The 24,950-nt window shown below is 39.9% G+C and overlaps 2 protein-coding genes across 5 annotated transcripts; both read right to left on the minus strand.

The window, feature by feature from the left end:
• Positions 1 to 786: 786 nt before the first annotated feature.
• On the minus strand, positions 787 to 17,342 carry GTF3C3 (general transcription factor IIIC subunit 3). 4 transcript variants are annotated; one of them, XM_053948014.1, is made up of 20 exons: positions 17,204 to 17,339; positions 16,132 to 16,234; positions 14,740 to 14,948; positions 14,231 to 14,354; positions 13,536 to 13,727; positions 13,100 to 13,265; positions 12,436 to 12,583; positions 11,329 to 11,401; positions 10,245 to 10,331; positions 9,142 to 9,245; positions 8,379 to 8,550; positions 7,731 to 7,933; positions 7,047 to 7,148; positions 6,014 to 6,149; positions 5,130 to 5,367; positions 4,572 to 4,762; positions 3,822 to 3,946; positions 2,454 to 2,606; positions 1,409 to 1,535; positions 787 to 1,318 (listed from the first exon to the last, which is right to left on the minus strand). In XM_053948014.1, the coding sequence occupies exons 1-19, from the start codon at positions 17,300 to 17,302 to the stop codon at positions 1,413 to 1,415; spliced, it is 2,748 nt and encodes a 915-aa protein (XP_053803989.1). In that variant the 5' UTR covers positions 17,303 to 17,339; the 3' UTR covers positions 787 to 1,318; positions 1,409 to 1,412. The 4 variants fall into 4 exon arrangements, with proteins under 4 accessions (XP_053803989.1, XP_053803990.1, XP_053803988.1 ...); XM_053948015.1 differs by having other exon boundaries at positions 787 to 1,535; positions 10,245 to 10,325; XM_053948013.1 differs by having other exon boundaries at positions 787 to 1,535.
• A 556-nt stretch (positions 17,343 to 17,898) lies between these two features.
• C7H2orf66 (chromosome 7 C2orf66 homolog) lies at positions 17,899 to 20,426 on the minus strand. Its single transcript, XM_053947282.1, has 3 exons — positions 20,028 to 20,426; positions 18,964 to 19,165; positions 17,899 to 17,981 (listed from the first exon to the last, which is right to left on the minus strand). The coding sequence occupies exons 1-2, from the start codon at positions 20,148 to 20,150 to the stop codon at positions 18,992 to 18,994; spliced, it is 297 nt and encodes a 98-aa protein (XP_053803257.1). The 5' UTR covers positions 20,151 to 20,426; the 3' UTR covers positions 17,899 to 17,981; positions 18,964 to 18,991.
• Positions 20,427 to 24,950: the final 4,524 nt, after the last annotated feature.

Here is a 24,950-nt window from a genome sequence, read left to right on the forward strand (position 1 = left end):
CTGTAGGGACCTCAGAATTCTTGTTTAAACCCTAACAGCTGATTTGAATTAACTCTGACCTCTCATGTTGTCTTTTTGATTCAGGTTCTTTGCATTATGAGGCTGCTAATAAAATTACTATTTATAACAAAACAATTATTCTTTCTTTGTAATCACTGTAAACCTTGTGCTGTTGATAGGCTACACGTTTGCTTTTATCCCTCTTTCACTAGCTTTAGACTAAGGCCTGGTAGGTGCTATCAAAAAAAGTCTGGTTTGCAGAGGGTTCAGGTGAATTACTGAAGCCAGAGTCATGTGCCTGTGGCTGGATGCTGACGTGACTGGGGCAGGGAGGAACTGGCAGGACTGGCTGCTTATAATGGGAGATGATATCTGGGTCATGAGAGAACATAAGCTTTGGGCTATTTCAGGAGCATAGAAGGAATTCATGAGGTGTGTGATGTTATGCCACGCATCACCTTACCTTCATAAGAATTAGTGTAATTTCTTCAACCTATCCTACTGTGGAACAACAGACTGGAGAAAAGAGTAGTTACAGCAGAAGACCTACGTCATGATATGCTGAAGATGATTACAGCATGGATAGTTTTCAATCAAGATCAGCTCATGTTCATCGTGTCCTACTCTTCTATGTGGTGTCAGTCCAACCTGGCTTCAGGACAAGCGGTGTTGCACTCTGACCTGCTTCAGTAGAGGTGCTCACCGTTAAATTGTGCTGCTTAAAATATGGCTTTACGTTTGTCCTATGCAGTACGATATACGTTAGCTGAGAATAATTAAACATCATTAACCTCAGCATTTTTATTAACAAGTTCAGAGAAAGAACAAAAGTTACACTGATTTCAGTAAAACAAAGATCAATCCCCTTCAAATACAAAAACTGCTAGGAATATGAACTCCTAGAAAACTCTGAATATTTTATAGATCTTTAAATACTGAATTCCTCATCCTCTAGGATGGTTCCACATTATTGTAACTTAATGCTGCACATTAAAATACTCTCATCACCAGTGAGTATGGCTTCTTCAGCAACCTCAATGGTAATTAGTTGGAATACTGCACACTGTGCATGTTCCCCTGCCAAAAGCCCTCAGCAAATCACACTGGGCCTTGGTTTTCACTGTTTGATTCTATATACAAGACAAAATATATTTAGAGAGCAGTGCACCAAAGGAGAAGAGCTAAAAGCAGCCACTTGGGAGCACATCAGGGGTGTGCTCAGGATGGCCAGTTCCCACCCACACGTGATACAGTGCCAATGGCAGAAGCAGAAGAAGTCCACAAAGCCACAGAGACAGCACCAGCCAAGTCTCTGACCCTGCAGAAAAAGTTGTACTTCAAACCAACTTCCCCAGCACTGCATAATGCAAAGGTCAATGCAAAGGGTATCAATTCCACCTGCACCAACCTCATCACACAACTGCATAGGTATACAGCATCTTCTGAGCCATTCTGGTATTCCCACTGCTCTGGTAAATGAGTGACAAGTTAAAGGCAGTATCTCTTCTCAAGTCTGTTTGATCTGTTTCTATTCCCTGTGAAAATAATGATTAAAAAAAGCTATCAATACAGAAAAATAGTATAAAACAGAAACATGAGTAGCCATTACAGTGGAATCAAATGACATTCATAGCCAGTAAAGGCTTTCAGTTGTATGGAAACAGGACAAGTATTCCTTGTGCTCTCCCTCTTTAAGGAGTTTCCACATCATGTTGTTAATCACCAAAGTTTTAAAATTTCACACTCAAAACATTAGCTCTAAGTTAAATAGCCAGCTTATAACCAGCAAAGTACTACCTTAATTTATTTGTCTTTGTATGCTAAGTATTTGCTTCTCCAACCAGAACGTGAATATTGCTTGCATCTTTTACAGCATCACAGACTGCTGCTCTCAGCTCCCAGGGCTGTCTAACACCTCAGCTCTTACTTTACCAACACTGCCCGCTTTCTAAGCACCCTTGCAATGTTTTTACCTACCCATTCCACAGACCAGACTTGTGAATGTATGACACGTCACTTAGGATCCAATACAGATCAATTAGAATTAAACTACGGCTCAGATGCAATTAGGCATTCCTAATACTGGTCCATCTTGCTCCAGCATGCTGTTTTATAGCATGGGTGAGTATACAGAACTTCCAGTTATAATTCATTGCATGTAATACATAGAAAGGTCAGCTGCTTAAACAGGAAAAGTTGTTTAGCAATTCTTTTTGCTGCTGCTTCAGCCTATGAGTAAATCCTTCAAAATCCATACATCTTTGGACTTAATACATGCTTAAATACATTATCAGGTGACAATCAGATTTGGGCTTCCAATGACAAAGAATTAAAATAGAAATTGAAGGAGGCACAACTACAGAGATTTTATGTACCTATTTTAACTATGACTAAGGAATTCTTCACATTTTCCTAACTTTATTCTCTGTCCATAACTTAGAAAGTTACAGTACCTCTAAGGTGAGGGGAGGAAGTTCAAGTGCTCTTTGGTAATAGTGGATTGCCAGGTGCAGCAATCCCAGCTGGTGCAGGCCACGGCCTAGGTTGTAGAAGGACTCCTGGCATGGTCCACGCAGGTCCAAGTAGCGGTGAAGGAAGGAGAATCCCTGTAAGAGAAATTGAGCACACAACTTTTTCCTCCCCTCCTGTGCATTTTATTTTGTTACCATTTTGCAGTGTGATGATTCTGTTGTAAACAGAGGACCTTCTTTCTAGAGACCATGTTGGTAATCCAAGAAGGTACTTCCTTCAATATGAGGAATTAGTTCAGACACAAGCAGCTCATGATCATAATTTAGGTCACCAGTAAGTCACTGTGGTTGAATTACTAATTAACTACCATAGCAGCAAGAAATTATGTAAAATCACTGAGTATAGTAAGCAGGAAATGAGGAGAGAGCAGGGAAATGTATTGCCAGGGGGTAATATAAATAGGACATTGTTCAAGAATGTATAAATGGAGAACAAGGCAGTCCCTGTAAAAAAGTCCCTGTAAAGGCTGGTTAAAGAAGAAAAGTGGATAAAAATATTAAAATTAGGTCAAAGTTTGCAAGATCAAAACGTCTTCAAGTTGGACACTGTCATAACTGGTTTTGTGTTACAGTAGTTGGGGACCTGTAGCTTTTGTCAAGATCAGTGAAAGCTAGAGTCTTCCAGCAATTTCAGAAGTCACAAGAGCTCAGGATCCTCACCATATTGTGCTGACTGAGCTCAGCAGCTACAGGAATTAAAAGGTATTTCAAGTTAATGAAAATACTTGGTGTAAAGTAGAGGAAATTACTTTCAATATTCTGTTTGAAACTACTCAGTTCATGGTTTGTAACTGGATCTTGCAGATGAAAAGAAAAATGCGAATAATGAAGCTGAGAATTTGAAGGTAGCTAAACTGGAGCTCACAAGATCTTTACCAAGAGTGTGTAGAGGCACCTAAAAAGGGAAAAGGAAGACAGGGGAAAAACCGTTTTCCAAGTCTCTACAATTTGCCTCAAGAATGCAGTTGATGAGACAAGTCTACGAAGGGCCAAAAAAAATTTGAAAGGAAACTCAGATTACAACCACCAAGAAATTAGTAATATTTTCACAAATAGCTGGCAGCTGTTAACATCAAGTGAGTAACAAGCTACCTTTAGCCATAAAGAGAGAGATTCAGATGGTGTAACTATAGTTCAAAAGCACAGTCATCTGTGCTCATGTTTTGCACTTTCCTCTTTAGAAATGCCATCTTAATTATAAAATATTATTTAAACAGAGTGTGTTGTAGCCATAACCATCTGCAAGATGCAAAGCCAGGAAACACTGTGGGTAACAAGAATCACACTCACCTGTACCAGAAGAGCATGCCTTTTCAGCACGTATTTCTGAGAGGCCATGTGGATGAAAGTCAGTCCAATACAAAGACTGTACAAAGGCTCATCTGGGTTTGCACGGAAGGCTTGCACATACTGACCTAAAAGCAAATAAATGAATCAAGATGTTGGGTGTAAAAAGCATTCCTTAAGAAGCTATGAGCAAAAAAGAAAATATTTGAATTAGAAGTGTGAACTAAGAAAAGAAACAGTTATACCAATATACCTACATCAAAACACACAGGAAAAAACAGGGAAGAAAACTCTGTATTTTCAGCACCCACTGGATTCTGAAGGAAGAATGATGTGATATAAAAATGGAAGCAGAAAATCAGATGCAGAAGGCAAGCATGGTCCTTGCTGGGATTTAAATGTGACATTTGGAGGACTTGACTGAAAGCAGCAGGTTTACTTTGAAGGCCTGCTTAAAGCATGCAACCAGCTGTATTTGCTGTTTAAATTGGGCTAGTTCTGTCATTATTATCATCATTAGCCTCCAATTATCTTTGCAAGTTAGTTATATTTGCAATGTGTGCTAAACTTGAAACGTGACAGCTTAATTTTTATTAGCCAAACCCTTCAGCAATGCTCTGATTTGTGTACAGAATAATTAAAGCACCAGACTAGCATTGTGAACCTATAATTTTCTGATGAAAAAAAAATCTTTTCCTTTTTATAAACTTTCACTTGTTCTATTTGTTGATATTAGAACATGAAAGATATTACCAAGAGCATGCTTGAAACTGCCAGACACGAAGGCATTGTGCCCATTGAGGACACACAGCACATGATTGTCAGGATTTTTCAGCATCAGGCGGAGACAAAAGCGATGGTGACGGACATCCTGAGACTGCATAGTGACTTGATTGAAGATGTTCCACAGCTGGGGCTTATTGACATTTTCCATGACCATGATTCTACAGAATGAAAAGTGTGCAAGAAATTAGTAAATGCTATGTAGTATATACTGTATCTTCAATAAAAACTCAGCAGTTCAGGGAAGATAACAAAGAAGAGAAACTCAAAGAGAAGGTCAGTGACTGAGGCAAAGATGAGAATAAAAAACAGAATCAATGGTTCTGGGCAAATCAACCAACCTAGTGCATTGTGCATTTTTGGAATCTGAGGCTATTGGAAAGCACCTTCAGTCACAGCAGACTGCTCTTATTTAGCCAAGGCTGGAAAGCATCAGCCTGCCTACTTCAGCGGTATCATCAGCAGTATGACTACAGCCTCAGTGGAGGCAATTACAGCACAGACTGCTCTGCCTTCTCAGTAGCCCACCTGATATAGTTGTAAGCTTTTCTGAAGTTCTTGTCCAGAATTGCAGCAGAGAGCCCAAAGTACTCCAACTCCTTGCGCTTTTGTCTATCCTCATAGAATGAGTAATACTCCAGTGAGGAATCCACAAGTAGCTCTGCCTCCTTGTACCGGGAGAGGTCACACAAGGCATATATAGCCTTCAGGAGGAGGTTCCACCAGTCATCTTTTGTCAGAACGCTTGTGAGAACAGCAAAAATTGCTAAAAATATTGGAGCCGGAAAGTTGACAAAAATTAGAACAAGAAAGATGATTTTTTACAAAATAGATGCATACACCAAACTGATATTTTTAAAGACGTTGTAGCACTAACTAATATGAAGTATTTATTTTTTCTCAGCTTAAGGGCAGTTCATAAAACACCAGCAAAAAACACTCTCAAAGTGGGAACAAAGAGCAAGCAATACACCCAGTTCAAGCTGTAAACATACTACATGAATGCAACGAAGTTCCTCTCCCTAATTTATCAAGCAGTGCTTAAGAGCATGTGGTCTGGCTCAACCAAGCCTGGGCCAGCTAAATAAAATCACTTTTACAATGTATTTGTATTACATTCTAGATTTGCATCTATGATATTTCCCCTGAGGTGAATGTTGGCCCTTAAGATCTCTAGAGGCCCTTCTCAATCTGAATTATTTTGTAATCTTACTATTCTTCTCCGAATGGGGACTGTTCACTTAAGATATATTATCTTCAGTTTTGCTGCCTTCTTTGCCCGAAGAAATAAAGTAATGCTAACGTGAACTGCATGGATTTAGCATGCAAAATAGGAACATTTTTATTATTTTTCAGAACTATGGAGTTCACCTTGTTGGTTTGTTTTTAATAAACAATCTGTGATTTGTTACCTTTTGCATCGCAATTTGCTGTCTCTTGGTCATCATTGTCAGAAATTTTATCCCTTGACACCTTAATAAGATAAAGGTGTCTCTCTCCAGATTTGGAACTAGATATCAAACACACCTGAGCTCTGCTCATTGCTACCTAGAAACAAATTTAAGGGCAGCATTTCAGATTACAATGTAACATCCTATGACAAAGGCAGCTTTATGGCCAATCCATCTGGCTCACCTTGCATCCCAAAACAGTCTGACACCACCATACAGCAAGGTCATCAGAGAGAACATTCCCAACAGGAATATCATCTCTGCATTGTCTCATGCTCTGTTCAAACTAGGCTAAGCAAAAGCAATATACAAATTCTTCAAGCTACTTAAAAAGACTTCTCCTGGGATTGGAACATCCCTGGATTAATTGAAATCAAGACTCTTTGCATAGAAGTATAAGAAGCACAATGCCTTTCTCTATCAGTTTCAGAAGTTTGTGCGTAGTCAGCTCTCCAATCAGTATAATACAATAGTCAAGGTGTTGAGCAGATGGATAAAATGGAGGTCTAAATATTCCCTTAACTCACTCCCTATTTATAAATAAACAAAAATTAATTATCACAAAACTGCCACCACTGTATTTACTGGCTAAACAAATTCTTATTTTGCCCTTTAATCACAAGAAAATAATAAAGAAATCCAAAAGAAAATCGTTGAAATAGAAGCCAGTATCAACACCTCAAAAAAGCTCTGTGCTCAATGTTAAAAAGGCAAGAAGCAGCTTTAGAATTCAGAGGGTTGTAAGCACACTGAGAACAGGGAGTTGAAGTCACTGTATCAATAATTACACACACAGACACTCCTCTGTTCTGAGCACTACAGGCAGGGACACCAGTATGGCAGGCTACCTGCAAGATTACTGCCTAACAAAATTATGAAACCACTCACATAATAAAAGCTCACACAGCTTTCCTCCTGAGTTCATTTGTTGGTTATCTTGACCCAAGTCACAGCTGCCCAATTTCTTACAGTGCAGCTGGAGAGACTGGCTTACCTTCAGCAGCATTGCCAGCATTGTGAGCAATGTGTCAATGTAACCATACATTTTGCCTTGGGAATACAACAGCGTCGAGCGATGCAGGAGTAGCTTTAATTCCTGGACAACAGGAATAATAACACTATTATTCAACCTCTTACACAGAGAGAGTTTATAAAACAAACAATTTTGACGTGGTACAGTACTAATAGGGTTGTAAAAGCTTCCAGAAAGCTGTAAGAATCTGCAACAGTAGGTAAGCTGTCCCTGAACTGCTCTCAGGAGTTACTGTTCCAAATTCTCCCATTTCAGAGACATCTGGTATGACTCTTACCTATGGTGAGAGTGCTTCTAGAGAGGGGATTCAGAACCTCTGCTTAAAATCAACAGAGGCCAAACTGTGTAGCTCACATGTAGTAACTGCTGATCAACTTGATGTAGAGTCACGACTGGCTCTCAGTGGCCAAAAGCTTGTGCATTGCACAGAAGTTATCAGTGGGACTGGGGAAATGCTGAGAGAATGGTCAGGGAGAAAGTCAGGAGGATGTGTCCCAGACACTGTAATGGATCAGTCACTGTGCTCTGCAAGCTCCCCATGGGGAGATAAGTCTGAATCCCTGGTTCTATGCAGACTTCTTGGACTAGTAGCACAGGTTGGCAGAATAATACATCCTAAATGGAAGCACAGAACACTTTACCCACCTGCTGTGCAGCATTAGCATCCTGAGCCAGCGTATCTGGGTCATACATTGGTTCCAGAGCCTCCAGAGCTTTCTCGGGCCGGCCCAGCTGCTGCTGAAGAGTTGAAAGTGAAATTCTTGCATCAAGATGCAATGGAGCAAGATCAACAACTTTGGCATAGCTCTCTGCAGCACGCTCCATGTGTCCCAAAGCCTTCAAGCACTCTAAAAATACCATAAGCAACACAAGACACTTCAGTGGCAGAAAAAGAACATTTCAAAGTTTGCAAATAAATTAACATACCTTCTTAGTAAAATCACCCCAAACATGTATTTTTAAGTGATAATATTGAGATATATGCACTGATGCATCCACAGTTTCACTTCAAACATCAGCAGGTGACACAGGATGAAATGCAGAATAGATGCTGCTTCATTTACATGAACATAAAGTACTTTTAGCTGATGTAAATTTCAGTGTGCATGAAGAACAAAAAAAAAAAAAAAGCTTGACAGAGTTGTCATGATAAGCTTCATTCTGCAAATACCAATTCTCATTCAACCAGTCAATCTAAAATTTACGTGGTCTTGGATAAAGGTCCCTGTAAATGCTAAGCATTGTATTATCATCTCTCAGTCCCCCATGTTCAGCAGTCCCGCCTCTTCTCACCCGCGTGCCGAAGCCACACAACAGCCAGGTTGTATCGCTCTGAACAGACAAGGGAACTCAGGAGAGGCAGGGCTGAGTTGTATTCTCCAACATCCAGAAAAGCCTCTGCGACATCCAAATACAAGTCACCCATATCTTCTGGATTTTGTTCCACCAGAGTAGTCAAAAGAGGCTTTAAGAAAAACCACACAAACACTTAAAGCACAAATAATCAATTATCTTAAGGCATGCTTATTGGAAGCTTGCATTTTTATCCTATGATTTCTATTCTATTTGCATTCTGAACTATACTTCCTTTAATTAAATGTTAGTTTAGAAGTGAAAAATAAAAGATATGAAATTCAGCATTCCTGAAGAAGCCCCATTTTTCTATTCTAGATGTTTCAAATGTCCAGTGGGTGAAAGTGTCCATCAGTGAGGAGTATCCTTTTTGAAAGAACAGTCTTCAGATTTAGTATGGTTTTAAAACAAAGTGAAAACATGTTCCATAGTGTTCACAGCTTTGCAATATGGTCCTGGGCCTGTCACAGCACACAGGATGTGACTTACTGTGCTTTAGTAATACTTACACTGGCATAATTTCTAAGGGCAAAGATATTATTTCTGCTATTACAGGCCTGTGAGGTTTTTCTCCTGGAGTGGGAGAGAGGCAAAAAGAACCTCCACAGCTCCCTCAACCTCAGTCTATGAAAACAGGAACAATTACTCGCTTTTGTGATTTCTTAGAACATTACCCCCGCCTTGTGAGTTGGTTTCCACTTACACTGAGTGGCTCCAGGATATTCAAGTGAATCAAACACACCATCAGCTTGACCGTGATGTCTATGGGAACACCCTCAGGTATGCAGCAGCTGACCTTCTCCACAGCTGTGATAAGATAAAGAATTTCCTTCTGAACTCAGAGGCTTTAAGAAGCACTTCTCAAGCACCACATCCCCTCCAGGCCATGCTCAGGAACTGAGAAAATATTCTTATCAGCTCTAGCAAGTGTTTATCTACCTTTCTTTTTCTCCTCCTTTATCTTTTCCAAGAGTTGGTGCAACGTCTTCCTACAGTCTCAGAGACTAATAATTCTATGTGAGGTACCAAGTGCTGTCAGTCTGCATCGACTCCAACAGCAGGATTCCACAGCATGTGCTTAGATCCTTTGCCTACTTAAGAGGTACTTGCTCAATAAAGCCTTCCTTTAACAATTTATGCACCTGTACCCCCCTCTCCTTTTTTTTTTTTAAGGAAATGCCCTGTATCAAGGTTCTTGTTCTTGCTAAGTGAAGTCCTGTGTAGCAGGCACTGCCTGAACACACTGTTAACCAGAGTTAACTAGAGAACTTCACACAACAGGTAGGCCGAATGCAACCTGATCAGAATGCAAACATGAGGCACAGTGACCCATGACAATACCAGCAAATGAGAGGTCACACAGTAAAATTCCATTATCATAGGTGCTTCACATACAGTCATGACACCTTCTTAACTTCTGGTTAAGTTCTCCTTCACTTCAGTGCTTACACCAGATATTGAGTGCTAAAACCTGACAAAACTGTGATTTCCAACCAAAGGTTTCCCTTTTACCTCCTACATCCACATTCCTTTACATCAAATCATAACATGCAGACTAATTCATCATTCTCTGAACACTGCAATACCCAGCACAAAGGTAACTATTCCCCTAATGATATATTTTACAAAATGACAACTGTCTGTCTGGCTTAGAGGGAAGTTCTGAGTAAGGGAAAGAAGAAAAGTACATAAGAATCCTTTTCTGGATGAAGCCTTGTTTCTGTGCTGTTAGAAATCTCCAGCTGTTCCTAAACGTATGATCAGTTCATAGACTTGTCTGAAATTTAAAAAAAAAAAATTTCTTACCTGGAGCACTGGATTCAGCAACTGAATGACTCTGGTTGTCAGTCACTGCCTCCTGGCTTTCCTGAGTTTCTACTGCTGCACCTGTATCTTTTTTAAAAGATTATCAGATTAACCAGTAGTTACTTTGCCTTTGAATCCATAATTGATTAGCAGCTTACTCTGAAAAGCGGATTGAGTTTCTCTTGTTTTGGTTTGGGGCTTTTTTATGTTGCATTGTTTTGTTTTTTAAGGACAGCAGAGTAGGAAGCAGTTATAAAAGTTAAAAAAGTTACAAAGGAACAGAGAGTGGAGAACCCAGTTCTGTTTTAGAAGCCTTCTCTCAACACAGGAGGTAACTTGGAAACATTGTGTTCTAATTTCCAGACTCATTATAGTTTTGTTTCTTAGCAATTATCTGCTGAAAGTCTCCATCAGGACAGTTGTTCATAAATCAACAGGTATTTTTACCTGGTCAATCAGAGCAAAAAGCCGACAGACATATTTTATACCTGTATTGGGCTTGGATCAGATTGCTGAGACAACCACTTTAATCACAAAACAGACTGCCTCCTTACGGAGTTGGTGTGCTGTGTCCATTCTACAGCCTAAATAAACATTTTCAGATGAAATGACTTTGATAAAGCAGGTTTCTCAAAGACAACCTACTTCATTAAATTATAAGCTAGTATGCCTAGATTTCAGTTAGGTGGTTAATAACAGATGCAGGATGTATAAAGAACATTACTCTTAGGTCAGAGGTTTATATTCTTGAGCTAGTTGCCACTAAGCTGTTCATCTCTTTTTTAGAAGTTATTTAGCTGATCTGATGTAAACACAGAGGAATGTTTAGAACTTTAAAAGCCCTCCAGTTGTCTGGAGAGCAGTCCTTGTCTTCAATGAGTCAGCAGGGCTATGGGGACACCAGAGTAACTTCTTACAGCAGGCTGAGGTCATGCCATGTAACTCACTAAGAGCACCCACAGATTTCAATAGAGAAAAGCCTGTCAACAGTGCAGCAAAATATACCCAGGAGTTGAAAAGGTAAAGAAAAGATGTCATATCCCATGAACAGCAGGGTCACAGTAGCCACTTGACAGCTACTTACCCTTTTTCTCCTCAGTTGCACTTCTTTCTGGTACTTTTTTTTCAAGTACAATTCCTGTAAAATCTGTAATAACCTAAAACAGAAAAGTAACTTGGATAATTTCAAAGATTTAAAGCATAAGTGGAACAACCAGCCTATGTGGCAGTTTTAGACATCACAGAAGTTATCAGAGGTAAAGCTGCATTCATCTACCTAAGTAGAACCTTCAAAAAGAAGCAGGGAAATGGCTCAGTGACTACAGTTCTGCTGTATTAATAAATCCAGTAGTTAAATGCTGTGTACATAAAATTGATTGACTGATGTTTAAGGAAAGAAGTACAAAAAGGGATCAGAGGAGTTGTTTGCAGGCTCATGACACTATGGTCTGACAGAGAGAGTGCTGAATAAAATCTAAAGAAAGGGAAAAAAAACCCAAAGTAATTTAATATCAACAAATAAGAATGTTCAAAAGAAAAGTCCCAATTTACAGTGTCTTTTCAATCAGTCTTGGAAAGTATGGCAATGGCCAAATACCAACATCTTCCCTCTCAAAGCCAGACAAATCAAGTTGGAAATATGCCTCAAAAGTGAGAGTTAACAAATTTGGACCAGATAAGCAATATTCTCTAATTCCTGATGCCTTTGAGTTAAGATGTATTGTCTTTCTGGAATATATGCTTAGTGCTTAATGCATAAATTATTAGTTGCAACACAAGCCTGCCAAAAATCACAACAATCTGCATTTGAACCATCAGAGCATTCAGTGTCATGATTTTAACCTTCCACTCAGAAAACGACCTGCTGGTATTATTCACAAAACCAGCCTGAAGGTCTTCTCTGGCTACTAAGATTATGGTCACTACAGAGAAGGAGGGGAAGGATCCCAGAATTTTAAACCTCAAACAACATACAAATCTATCATCCGTCAATTAATTCAATCCAACCATTAATTTAAATGCTAATTACTACAGAACTAATAGCAAGCAGTCTGTTCTGATTAGCTCTATTTTTACAGAAGCAGGACTCCATTTTAGCACTGCAGAAACATAAATTATGAACATAAAGCATCCACTCTGGCAGGCAAAGAGGTGCTGAAAATGACACCCAAGTGTACTGAACTGTCCATACCGCCAGAGCTTTGTCGTACTGTTTGGAGGAGATGTACAGTTCAGCTGCAATGTTAACATCCTCCATGGACACAAGGCTCTGGTGCTTGCTAAAGGCCTCTTCCACTATCTCAATAGCAGAGGTCACATCATTGGCTTCGTAGTAACTCCTATAAAATACAGATATGAGATATCAGGAAATTCACGTAACTGACAATATATACTTTGAACCAAAGCAAAAGGATTTTCATATTTCTCTGATTTTTGCTTATTAGCGAAGATTTTGACTAGCAAGTGGATGTTATAAAAGACAGTGAGAAAGGGGGTGTTTTTCCTTTCCTTACAATTGTTGAAAACTTTTACGTATTTCAAATAATTAACCATTTTTTTCTCCCCTGTTTGTAAGGACATTACTGGAGTTTTCATTACAGCCTCCCCCATTGGAGTCAGGCAACAATCATGTACCACATTAACCTGCTTTAAGAAACCTTCACTAATAACATTGTTATAATACACATCCTTATATTTTTTGGTACATTTCCCAAACCTAAAGATCAAAAGACCTTAAACGGTTTTGAAAGAGACAGTAGCTTTCCACAAGAAAGAAGTACACAGGCAAAAACTACTGTGTGAGAGCTACACACTTTAACCACAAGGCTCCCGTGGCTAAGCAAATCCCAGCTCACTTGGCCATGTCTCGGGCCAGCTGCATGAAGCGCTCCCCATCGGAGGGAGCCAGGAGGTTCAGGATGCGCCGGTAGCCATCCATGGCCATCTTCTGCTCCCCCAGCTGCTCGTACAGGCTGGACCTCTCCCACAGGTAGCGCACGTTGGTTGGGTCGTACTTCAGAGCTACAGGAAGAAGCAGCAGCATAGCAGGAGTTTAGGAAAAGGCAGCAGTGGATTTCACATTCATTTCCTTGATTCATGTTAATGATATGCACAGGGTTTTTGCAAGGACATCCTGTATTACAGATTCATTAATCTTTTATCAAAGTCCAGGCAGAGGTATCAGAATCTTAGCACCCTGAACCAAACTAAACTAGAAAGGAGAAGAAAACAAAATTATTGCCATTAGCACCTACCATTAATTTTAAATTATTAAAATGTTTGCTACACTACCTTTTGTGTAGCAGAAAACAGCCTGTTTAATATTGTCCTGCTCCAGTGACATTTCTGCCAGTCTAACCCACTCCTCAGTATTGCTAGGATTTAAGTGAGCTGCAATCAGTCCAAACTGCAGTGATTTCTCCATATCACCCTGGTCTTCATAGATCATGGCAAGAGTGGAAAACGGCTCATGAGCAAGAGGAGCTGTGAAAAAACAAAAAAGAATTACTAAGATTTATTGTCTAAAATCCACACTGGAAACAAATAACTTGCCTTTCTCAAAGAACAGGTATCAGAATTATATGAAACATGTGCTGTTTAAATTCAGGAAAAACTTGCAGACAAGTTTCTGATTCCTGTCTGTAAATTATTAAACAGCCTGACTGAATCTAACAACAACCATTTATGGTATTATTCTACACTGCAAGGCATGCTGATGCTTATACCTTGCATCTACAAAGACAATAAAAACAAACTGTGTAAAGCTAAACCAAGGCCTGGGCCTCTGCAGAATTGGGGTGCTAGTTTCTTTTTATAAGCAAAAAAATAAAGGAAGTGCACCACATATTATTAATTCTAGTCCTTATACCCTGACTTTGCTTGTAGAGTTTATTTTCATCTTCAGTGAAGCCAGACTGAATCCTGCTCCTGCACATGGAAACTTCACCCCATCCGTAAAGCCCAAAGGTTTGCCCATTCTCCCATACCTTGTCGAATGATCTCCATGCACATCAGAATGGCCTCCTCACGCTCTCCTCGAGCAAATCTGATGTTGGCCTCTCCCATCAGACCCCTCAAGGCACGGGGAAGCTTGCTGCGAGGTCTTTTCTCCTAAATGGAAAAGGGATCCTGTTGCTGCCCAAGGTTGACTTGTGCCCAAATTCACGAGACATCCTGCTCTGCTTAACACCACCTAACAACAAGTTATTTAAGTACCAGCAATAATAAATGACCAACTAAAATACTTGCTAATGTTCACAGCTTTCTGACACTGAGAAAACTGATTTCATGATTTCTGAAAGCTTTCAAACAGTAAACTACAGTGCTTTTATAATAAACAAAGACAGCATAACAAACATCAGCATAAGCAGGATTATCCTACTTGGAACAATTTTCAGGCAAATTTCTCAGTAAGCAGCTAAAAGTCACACAAAGTGGCATTTGTGCACTATGGTCAGGAGACACATGGAAGTTATATGAAAGTTTAAATACTTGCTTTCATCATTTTCTTGGTCTCTCGATTAAGAACCATCTCCAAAACAAAAACATCTCCAGCTGTAGGCTGCTCTGTAGTTTCTTCTTCCTCCTCCTCTTCTTCTTCTTCTTCTTCTTCCTCCTCCTCTTCATCCTCCTCCTCTTCATTTTCCCCAAGCATGGATGCAAAGACCCGATGGACAGATTTACTGACCCCATCTGCTGTTTCTCCTGGTTGAGAAAGAAGTACAATAGGTTTATGATACAATGAAGAGGACCTGTTCTTCCCTGGACAAGTGCAGAGAAAACAGCAGCCCACTTGAAGCAACTATTCTGTAAGAGTGCTGCCTGCAGAAATGCAGAAAAACTATTGACAGCCTCTTTGTTTTAAAGCTCTGCATTATTCATCACCAATGCTTGGTATGAATAATCTTTTGGATATCTGAAATGAAAGCAGGAAGGAACACAGAGAACGAAGCCACAGTTTTATCAACATTTTTCTCAATCGAGAAGAATATGAAGCAGTTTTCAAGCATTGAAACATCTTTTGGATATCTGAAATGAAAGCAGGAAGGAACACAGAGAACGAAGCCACAGTTTTATCAACATTTTTCTCAATCGAGAAGAATATGAAGCAGTTTTCAAGCATTGAGCTGCCTGGCTGCAACAAGCTTCTCAGCTGAAGAGGCTGTAAGTGAGCAGAGAATTCTGCTATGCAACAATCCAGCAACCAATTTTTCAAAGTAATTGAAAACAAGATCTTGTAACCATTCCATCCATGACAACAACTATCTTTTAGCACGTGAAAATACAAAATCCATGTTATTTGCATTTCTCTGGAAAAAGAACAGAATTCTTTAAAGTAAGAAAACTATGCTAAGTACTCTGAATAAATATGCTTAAGGCATATAATTTTTAAGAATTTCCCATTTTTTAATTTTACAATTTTTCTCATTATGAAGTGAACCCAGGGTTATAACTGACCACAGATCTATATGCAAAACTCCAAATATGTAGGGTTCAAAGGGTTGAGCTGGGGGATTGGACACTGAAGATGTGATTAAAAAATAACCACCACAGTATCAAGTTGGGACTGAAAAACAAATCTATCACATATTGCCTATATAGGAGAGGGACTTGGGGACCACACCTGGGTTTATGGTTATTTTTTTCAACTGGGATATATTTGATTATTTTGATTCTGACTTGGATATTAAGCATCTAAACACAAGACTTTTCTTCCCCTGCCCCCATCTGAAAAAAACATAATTATTAATTTAATTTCTCTTTTATTTCAGTCCCTTCAGAGACCAGAAGGGGAAAAATTGAGCCAGGTTTTTATGAAGTTAGTTATTGAAGAGCAAATACTTCCAGTGCCTTTTTAAAGAGGAACGATTATGTTAGAAACACCAACCATCAGTTTCATCCTGACTTTGGGATTTCCCAGATGCCTTTCTGGATGAAGATGGAGCCTCTACATCTTCCTCATTTTCCTCAGCAGATGCATTTTCACCATCCTACACACACCAAAAAACAAATTGTTACCTTCACAGTATTACCCATTTTTATTTCCCCCATGTATTTCCAGTTACCATTTGGCTTTCCAGCCTTTGCACTGCCAGTGAAACAGGTGGGATAAGCACTGCATTTTTAAGTGAATAAAACCCAGCATTACTTGCTTTCAAGACATTTATATTTTTATCAATGTGAGGAGACCCTGATGGTGATTGTTCACACCACAAAGAAACCAGTCCATTGCTTATTGGGCATTACAGCGAGGTGGGGTTGACTGTATTAGAAAGAAAAAGTTCTGTGTGACAAATCCTTCCAGAAGCCTGTCAGTACCAAAGCAGCACTCATTAATCCGGTAAGAATGCTGCCCTAGGCTAACACTTATCCTTCCACGACAGCTGAGTTCTGCTGAATCTGCTCTCTGAAGACCAAGAAATGCAGAAATTCAGTAGCACGTCGACACAAATATAGCAAAGTTAAAAAGAACTGCAACACTCCGACATATCACGCGTGTTTTCTTTTAATCACACCGCCTACATAGCGTCGGACACAAAACTCTGTCTCGCTATATTTACTGCTGCCGGGAAGTGAAACGAGGAGCCGCACTGGCTCTCTCCCTCGGCTGCTGCTGGGGGAGCTGCACAGCATAGTCTGGGTGAGCCGATAGCCAAACGAGCTCCCTGCCCCGACCCACAGCACCCGCTGCCCGGGGCGGGCGGTGCTGCCCCAGCGCTGCCGGGCCGGCGCCTCCGCCCCCAGCGGCGGGAGCGCAGCGCTCCCCGCACAGCTCGCCCGCGCCGCCGCCGCCGCCACCGCACCGCGACCTTCTGCTGATCGGCACACAGACACCGCAAGGCCGGAGCGGGAGCGGAGCGTGAGCCCCTCCACACGCAGAGCAGCGGGCCGCGCCCGGCCAGGGGCTGTCAGGAGGATGGCGGCACGGGCCGAGGGGCGGCCGAGCGGGGCACACTCACCTTCTCGCGGCTCTTGCGCTCCTCGCGGCGCTGCTCGAACTCCTCGAAGGAGATCTTCCCCTCCAGGTACTCGATCAGCTCCGGGCTGAAGCCCGACATGGCTCCGCTACGGCCCGCGGAACCCTGTGAGGGAGGCACCGCGTCCCTCCCGCTATGGCGCCCGCCGCAGCCGCGCCCGCCGCGCGAGTTCCGTGCGGCGGCTGCCGCGCTGAGGGCCCGTGAGGGCAGGCCGGGGGCGAGGGGCGGGCACCGAGCGCAGGGCCCGGGCACGGCGGCCTCTGCTGCCTCGGCAGCTTCACCACCGAGGGGCTTTAACTCCGTACACGGAGGGATGGTGCCGTTCTGACCGGGGCAGGGTCAGAAATGGGCGTGCGGGGCCGGGTGGGGCACAAGCAGCCAGAGGCCACCAAGAAAGGGCTGGTACCCAAAGAGGATCCGAAAGCTTGTCACAGAACACCTTGGGACAGCTCGTGCTAAGGAACGGAAAGGGAGCATTTATTCCCCAGCTTTGAACAAAGACACTCGGCAGCAGTTAAATGCACGCTCTTGCACTCCTCATTTATTCACGTTTAAGCACAATTCTGCTCACAGACTGCAGTAGCCGAAGAGCACGCATTTGTCAATAGATTAATGCTCATTGCAGCAGGACACCGGATTCCATCGGCAGAAACGGTGACAGTGAAGAAACTTTGGAATTGTCAGGTAACAGTTAAAAAGTCAAAGCAGTAAAATTTTTCTATGAAGGCTTCCACTTGGCATGGAGTTCTGAAGTTAATGCCTAAAAAAGACAAAAAAAAAAAAATACAAATAGTGAGACATACAGAAATATCCATATGCAACCAAGGTATGATCCAAACCAAGACAAGAAAACACTGGCTGAACCTCTGTTCCCACAAAACAGTTCTGAACACAGACAAGAGCTGCCATGACTATTCTGAATCATGCAGGACAAAACTTCCACCAGTCATTTTCTCACTGCTGCTGTGACTTATGGTAGAGCATCCCTTCTGAATTCCCTTTTCATTTTTTTCATGCACAAAATACACATTCTGTGGTGCTTCTATTTTTCCTGATATAATAACTCAGCAAAAAGAGAATTTAGTATTAAAATTAGAATGCAATCTTTATTATGGTTCATAATAATAAGAATAAAACTTTGATTTTGATTATAAACAGACAAGGTCTTAAGCAGGCCAAGAACAGGACAGAGCTGGACATCCTAAGCTGAATATTGATTACAAATTAAGCACTTTAAGATACTGAATAAATCACCAAAATGCTTTGATTTAAATCTTATTGAAATTGAAAGCTATTTGTAAACCAGAAGAAATCAATATTTACTGTGAATGTAAAAGATAATGTATGCTTTATTAGTGCAATAACTTATGTCTAAATTAATTTTCTTAATACACGTATATCACAAGAACCATTAATCTCAATTTGTAATCTTACTCAATTCCTTCCATAAAACCTGCATCCCCTATTATCTGTACATTTTCAGAATTCTCCTCCATATGACGGAGGGGAGAAAAAAGAGAAAACAAAAAAAAATCAGGGTCTATATAGATCTGCACAAGCATCATGTGTTATTTTATCTAAGTAGTAATGACTTCATAAATCTCAGCCTCAAGAATTTTAAACCCCACTTCAGGCAAGGGTTAAGGTACTACATTTTTAATTCCTTCTGAGAAAGAAGTTCCTTTTATACTTCAATCAGAATCTTTCTTGGTTACACATAACAACATTACAGGACAAGGCACCTTCTCTTATCTTCATCAGCAGAATCTTTCAGCCTTTGAAATAGTTCTGAAAGGATTTTTTCTTTTCTTCATAATCTGCAAATGCAGAAGCAATAGGATCTGAGTAGAGCCTTGGTCCTTCATTGTTCACAGTGAAAGTAGCTGGGAACTTTCTGAGATCGAGACCCCTGCCCGAGAAGTAAGCCTGGAGCGTTCTGAAAAACTGAACAGACCGTGGATGTGAAAATAAATAGAGTATGACCCATGGAGATTAATTATTCCTACTGAGACAAATCAGATGTAGTATTTATTCTTCTGTGGGATGAAATCCTCTATTCTGATCATTACCTGATACAGTGTAGGTAACCTAATTCAGACATGCCCACTCCATCCATGGCTTGTGCATCTGATGTCAGAAGAGCAGCAACTGTGTCCTGCTCATTTGTGCTCCCCACTGAACCACAGGGGCTGTGAGATAACTGCACCCCAGGGCCAAAGCCCTGCTGAGAGCAAACAGGACACTTCTGTAAACATTTCGGTCAGAATCAGCAACAACGGGCAAATTATTTGAACTGTCCCTTACAGTCACTTTCAAGGAGAAATAAAAGCTTCTTAAAACACTGAGGAAATATTACAGGAAAACAAAAAATTTCCATTACAAATTCTTTTTAAGATTGTGTAAATGTTCTCCGAGTGGCATTTTCATAGCTGTCAGATGCAGACTTATTTGTACTTCCATGAGATGAAACAACATGCAATCAGAGCACACATTTGAAAGAAACACGGTAATCATTCCTCTTCTGTTTCATAAAACAAATGGCTGTATAATCAAAATAATTTCTTAAAAACGAAAGTTGCTGGATATATAAGCATGTTTTATGCACTACTGTGCCCTGAGAATGTCTCTTCAGTTAAGGGGTACATCTTGACTGAGAAATGGTTATTGACCATACAAAGTGCACAGCTCCTAATTTTACATCTAATGGGCCCCTCTTGCCTTTAAATTTAGATGACAAGGAGTCTCTTCATGGAAAACAAAAAAACCACGCAGAACTTCAGCTCTCTTTCTTGAAACATTTCCTTACCAGGTCTCTGTTTCTGGGGTTATCAAGAGGCTTCCATTTATCTTCTGGTTGGAATGGAGCACCCTTTGCCAATCCTCTCACAGCCAATACTACATACAGACCCAGGAACAGCACTTTCCACATGCTGGAGATGAACAGACTGTCTGTAAGAAGGGCAAACAGAAATACTCCTTAAATCCTACAGAGCTGTCCCTGGGAACACACAAATCATGTGAATCCAAGGAAAGTCTGCCCACCACAGATTACATCCATGTGCTATCAACTCTTTGTTTTCATAGTACTAAGGTACTTGGAAGAACAAATTAATCTAAACAAGTGTTTCCCATCCCAAAGCTATTTCTAGACACTGGACTCTCTTCTGAGGGACCAGTAGAACATTCAACACAACATATTACATTTGTAATTTTACATTTATTACATAAAGCCATTTTCAGTGGCTAATACAGCACCAGAACTCTATGTGCTCCAAGGAGAATGCAAAAATATGGTTTAAGATCCAGAGAGCTCAGTTTTTAAAACTGCATTAAATTTTACTATATAAAATAATAAGTGCAATGGTATTTAATACAGTCTGGTCTAACATACTAGAGATCCATTTCACAACTTGACTCAGGGGGAGAAAAGGAATTCTCCCTCTCACATTCTTTAAAATAGAGCTTACCAGGGAATTTGTCTTTGGCTTGCCCCTTCTTAGTTGGTCTCCTCGTAATCTCTGAACAACCTGATCTCTGCACTTATATTTCTAGTAGAATGTAGGTGGGTGTCAATGACGTTAGCAGGAGTTCAAAAATACAGTAATGATTCCATTTCCAACCATGACATAAAGACCCTTGAGAATTTCATCCTTGATACTCTTCAGACCTGTTGCTATCGAACAGTGCAGTACAAATTCCTCCCAAGCTATATTGCAGAAAATTGGTAGTAGGCATACAGGAAGTTTAAAACGATTCCCAGGAGAAATGGCACAGCTTTATCAAAATATTATTTTTAGTTAAAAGTAATTAGCCATATCTCTAGAATGGTGACTAATGGTTTTCAAGTAAATGAGATATGGATCACTCTCTTGATGCTGGAAAAAGAGAGGGAAAAGTAAGGTCTGCTTAATATCCAAAATCTTAACATTTTAATGGAAGCATTGCTTTCCTTCCCTGATTTTATCAGCAGTTAATATCCTCCTGTCACACTACAAACTAAGACAAAGGCTGCAAGGAGGACTCTGCTAATTTACCTTGGCCTTAGTGCATAGCATTCTTCATATCAAAGCTGCTCATATTTTTTTATTATTTCACTGCACTCTTCTCTCTGCTATGTAGATGATACATGATTTAGTATCACATAAAATATATCCCTCAATAGACATGTTAAAATTAAAAATATTTGACCATCACCTTACTCCAGAGTGTAGATGTTTAAGTCTGACTAGAAGCTTTACATTTTTCTTTGGTTTAAATTTTCAAAGTAAAATAAAAACTGGCTACCACCCTTCCAGGAAGGTGAAGTTGTGGACATCCAAACATCATTAGCAACACAGTAAACAAAATCCTAGCAGTGTTATTTTCATAACTACAGTAGTATGTAAAAAAATCAAGATAATTTATCCAGCTTGTTTATTATTCTGCATATTTGGATTTTAAAAAAAATCATACACACAAAAAAGAAAATCCATCAAGCCCCATCAATTATGTTTCGTAACACTCAACTTCCAGATAGTGAACTCATCAAGAACAGAGCAGTAGCACCAGAATAACTTGAAAAAGGCAGGTCCCAGTATAAGAGAACTGCCTTTGTTGGTCTTCTAGGTAGATATTTATTTCAGCTAGAAGTAGAAATATGCTCCTGTAGAGAAAATGACAGAAAGGGGAAAGGCAAGACTTACAGTTTGGGATTAGATTTTAGTTCCTTCTTTAGCTTTGGAAAGAGGACAAGATAAAAAAAAAGCCAGAAGAGCTGGCAGTTTTCTTCTACCTCTTCCCCCCCTCCCCCCCCCGCCAATTAGTTTATTGCTTTGATTTATTTACAAAGAACTGGGGATATGCAGTATATTCAGCTAGTAAAACATACTGAAGCCATCTGCAAATAAGAAACAGTTCCTCTGTTTTATTAGCAGAGGAACTCAGGCAATTTGGGTGACTGATGAAGCATGCAGATATGCAAGAGACTCAATTAGCATATATTTTCTGTGAGCTGTCTAAAAGAAAATCCCTTACACACATTTGTATTGTTGCTTCCTGTGAGCTGAAGCTCTGAGAAACTGTTGAGCTAAAAAGTCTGTTTAGACCTAGAGCTCATTTTAATGTGTGGGTTGGTCTTTTTCTAGTAATTTCAATTCTTTCCTTCTGGGAAAGTCAAATATAAGCAGAACACATTCATATTAAAATACTATTAGTATACTTCCACTGACTGAATTGAATTGCATCCTCACTTTTGAGGACAGTAGCTAAGTTTAACAAATGCTGTCAAAGCCAGATGTCAGGGTGCTGCCTTTTTAATGCACCCAAATTTAAGCGTTAGGTCTTCTTGATAAACATCTTCAATAAATCATATGTTTTCAAAGTGTCTGTACTAATTATATAGCCTTTCTGGCACAAGAAGTAATGTTCATGTATGTTTGAATTAAATGGCTGTGAAGATGAAAATGCTGATAGCATTGCTTGCTCAGTTCCATGCAATTCACCTCTAAAATACAGTAATATAAAATATACTAGTTTAGCTGAGAACAAGTTTTATACATATGATGCTCTATATAAACTGTATTATTCAGCAAACACTTTGATTTTATTGCATTTCCCATTCATGAAGCCTAAGGTGCTGGAGTTAAGATGCTGAGCCAAGCTTCATCCTATCTATCAAACTCTCTTTATTGCATTGAGGTGTGAAAGAAGCACCTGTTAAAGTACTGCTCCAACCACAAGGCTTTTTATTTACTACTTTTATTTTCTGCTTAGAATCCCAAGTATTACAAGTCAGGAGGAAAAGCACCAAACTGCTCCACACGAGTACCTGAGCCAAGACTAAAGGTAAACGTTGTTCACAACACTCATCAGCGTGTTTGTACAACAGCAGTACGGGTAACACAACATTCCACAGAGCAGCACTGCCAAGTGGCACTTCTTGTGAATTACAACCATCTGTACCAATGCAAGCACGTTAGAATACCATACAAAAATATACAGAAGTGTTTCTTCAGCAGGGAATTTGCTATACAATGTACTTAAAGTCATGCACACTTGTGTAAAAAAAAAAAAGACAAAAAAAATTGAAGTACACTCTGCAGCTAGGGAAACCACCAAACAAAATAGAACATCCCAGAGTAGCTCCCAATCAAGTTGCCCTCAACTACAACAAAAAAGTATCTAAATGCAGTTTTTAAAGGCTATGAGATTTCATCTTTCAGCAATTACAACATCATCTGAAAATACCTCTTCTCCAAGGTTTTCTCAGCATCTCACAAGACAAGGACTTTGCCGAAGTTTATGATACATGACATGATCTGTAAGAACTTAGTTATAAACATTTTTGTAAGCACAATCATTTGCTATAGCATTATTCAAACATTTATAGATAAGATCCTGCCAGCATCTCTAAAAACCAGTAAATATTAAGAGCGAGTTCATGTACAACATCAGATTTATGGTAGCTACATAAAAACTGAAAACAGAGGAAGAGTTAAAAACTTCTAAGACAGACTGCTTGAGAAATGATAAGATTCCCCCCAAAATTACATATGTTTTCTTCAAAGTTTTAAGTCCTTTTACAACCAACAAATCCTTCCCCACTAATCACCCAAACCAGGTATTTTGACCAACATTATTCTGTCTTTGTGCTTGAAAAAACAAATAAAAGGTCAGTGGGGAATCAAGTTACAGTTTCTCTCAAGTTATCATCATACATAAAGGCCTTAAAGGTAGTTCTACCTTCTCAAAAGGGTTTCAATACTAGAATTCCAATACTAGATTTCTAGTGGCTAGAAAATCACCAATGACCAGGAGTGCTGAAACATCACCACAAAATAAAAAGTGAGGTGACTGGAATGAGTTTAAGCAGCAGGGAAGACACAAAGACTGTGTGTTCCATGTTGTGCTCAGCAGCAGCAGCACTGTGGCACCCAGACTGAAGTTGGAGCCCAGTGAAAGGAAATTTTTTACAACTTTGCTATGTACTGCTTCCAAGCAGCTCTGTGACCAGCTGATGGGCAGTTGTTTGTGTGCATGTCTAAACACCTCCAGTACAACAAGCTCTGAGACAGCATCACTTTCTAAGGTTCAGTGCTATGTGGTGTTAATATGGGAGGGGGGGAAGTCAGAATTTGGGGGGGTTTGTTCAAAACACACAAAGAATCCTCTAGAGACAAATAAGAAAAGCCAGCAGTGGCTTTTCCTGAGCTCTTTGTATTAAAAATACACGTAAGAAATCCTTCTACTATACTAAACCAAGAGTTTAAGATCTTAAGTAGTTCTAGTTTTCTTTAATGAGTTAGGATAAAAAAAAGTGTAATTTTTTTTTTCCTCCAAAAAAGGGAATCTACATGTGAATTTTCAGGGATTTACATGTGAATATTTTTCCTAAAAAGTAAAATTTAGTATTCAAAGCTTCTGGAGCCTTAACACGAACAATCAACCCTGCCTCTGCCTAGTTTTCTTCTCACACTGGTGAAGATTTTGCTATTTAATGGCTTAAATACAGTATTTTGCTTAAACTAAAATTCAGAGGATTTCTTTTTTTGAGGTCTAAAGAGCAAAATGTTTAAAATAATTTGACACACAGGCTTCAAAGCTGAGACAGATATCTGCAACTAGTTTTCCTTCCTTATTTTTCTTTTGGTCACAACAGAAAGGCTAGAAAAATTCAGGTCAGCTAAAGCTTTCTGACTTTGGTTGGTGCGATTCCAAACAAAAAATATGCTGTGCTTGTCATAAATCTTAA

This window comes from Vidua chalybeata, chromosome 7 (assembly GCF_026979565.1).
Source record: "Vidua chalybeata isolate OUT-0048 chromosome 7, bVidCha1 merged haplotype, whole genome shotgun sequence".
NCBI classification, from domain to species: Eukaryota; Metazoa; Chordata; class Aves; order Passeriformes; family Viduidae; genus Vidua; species Vidua chalybeata.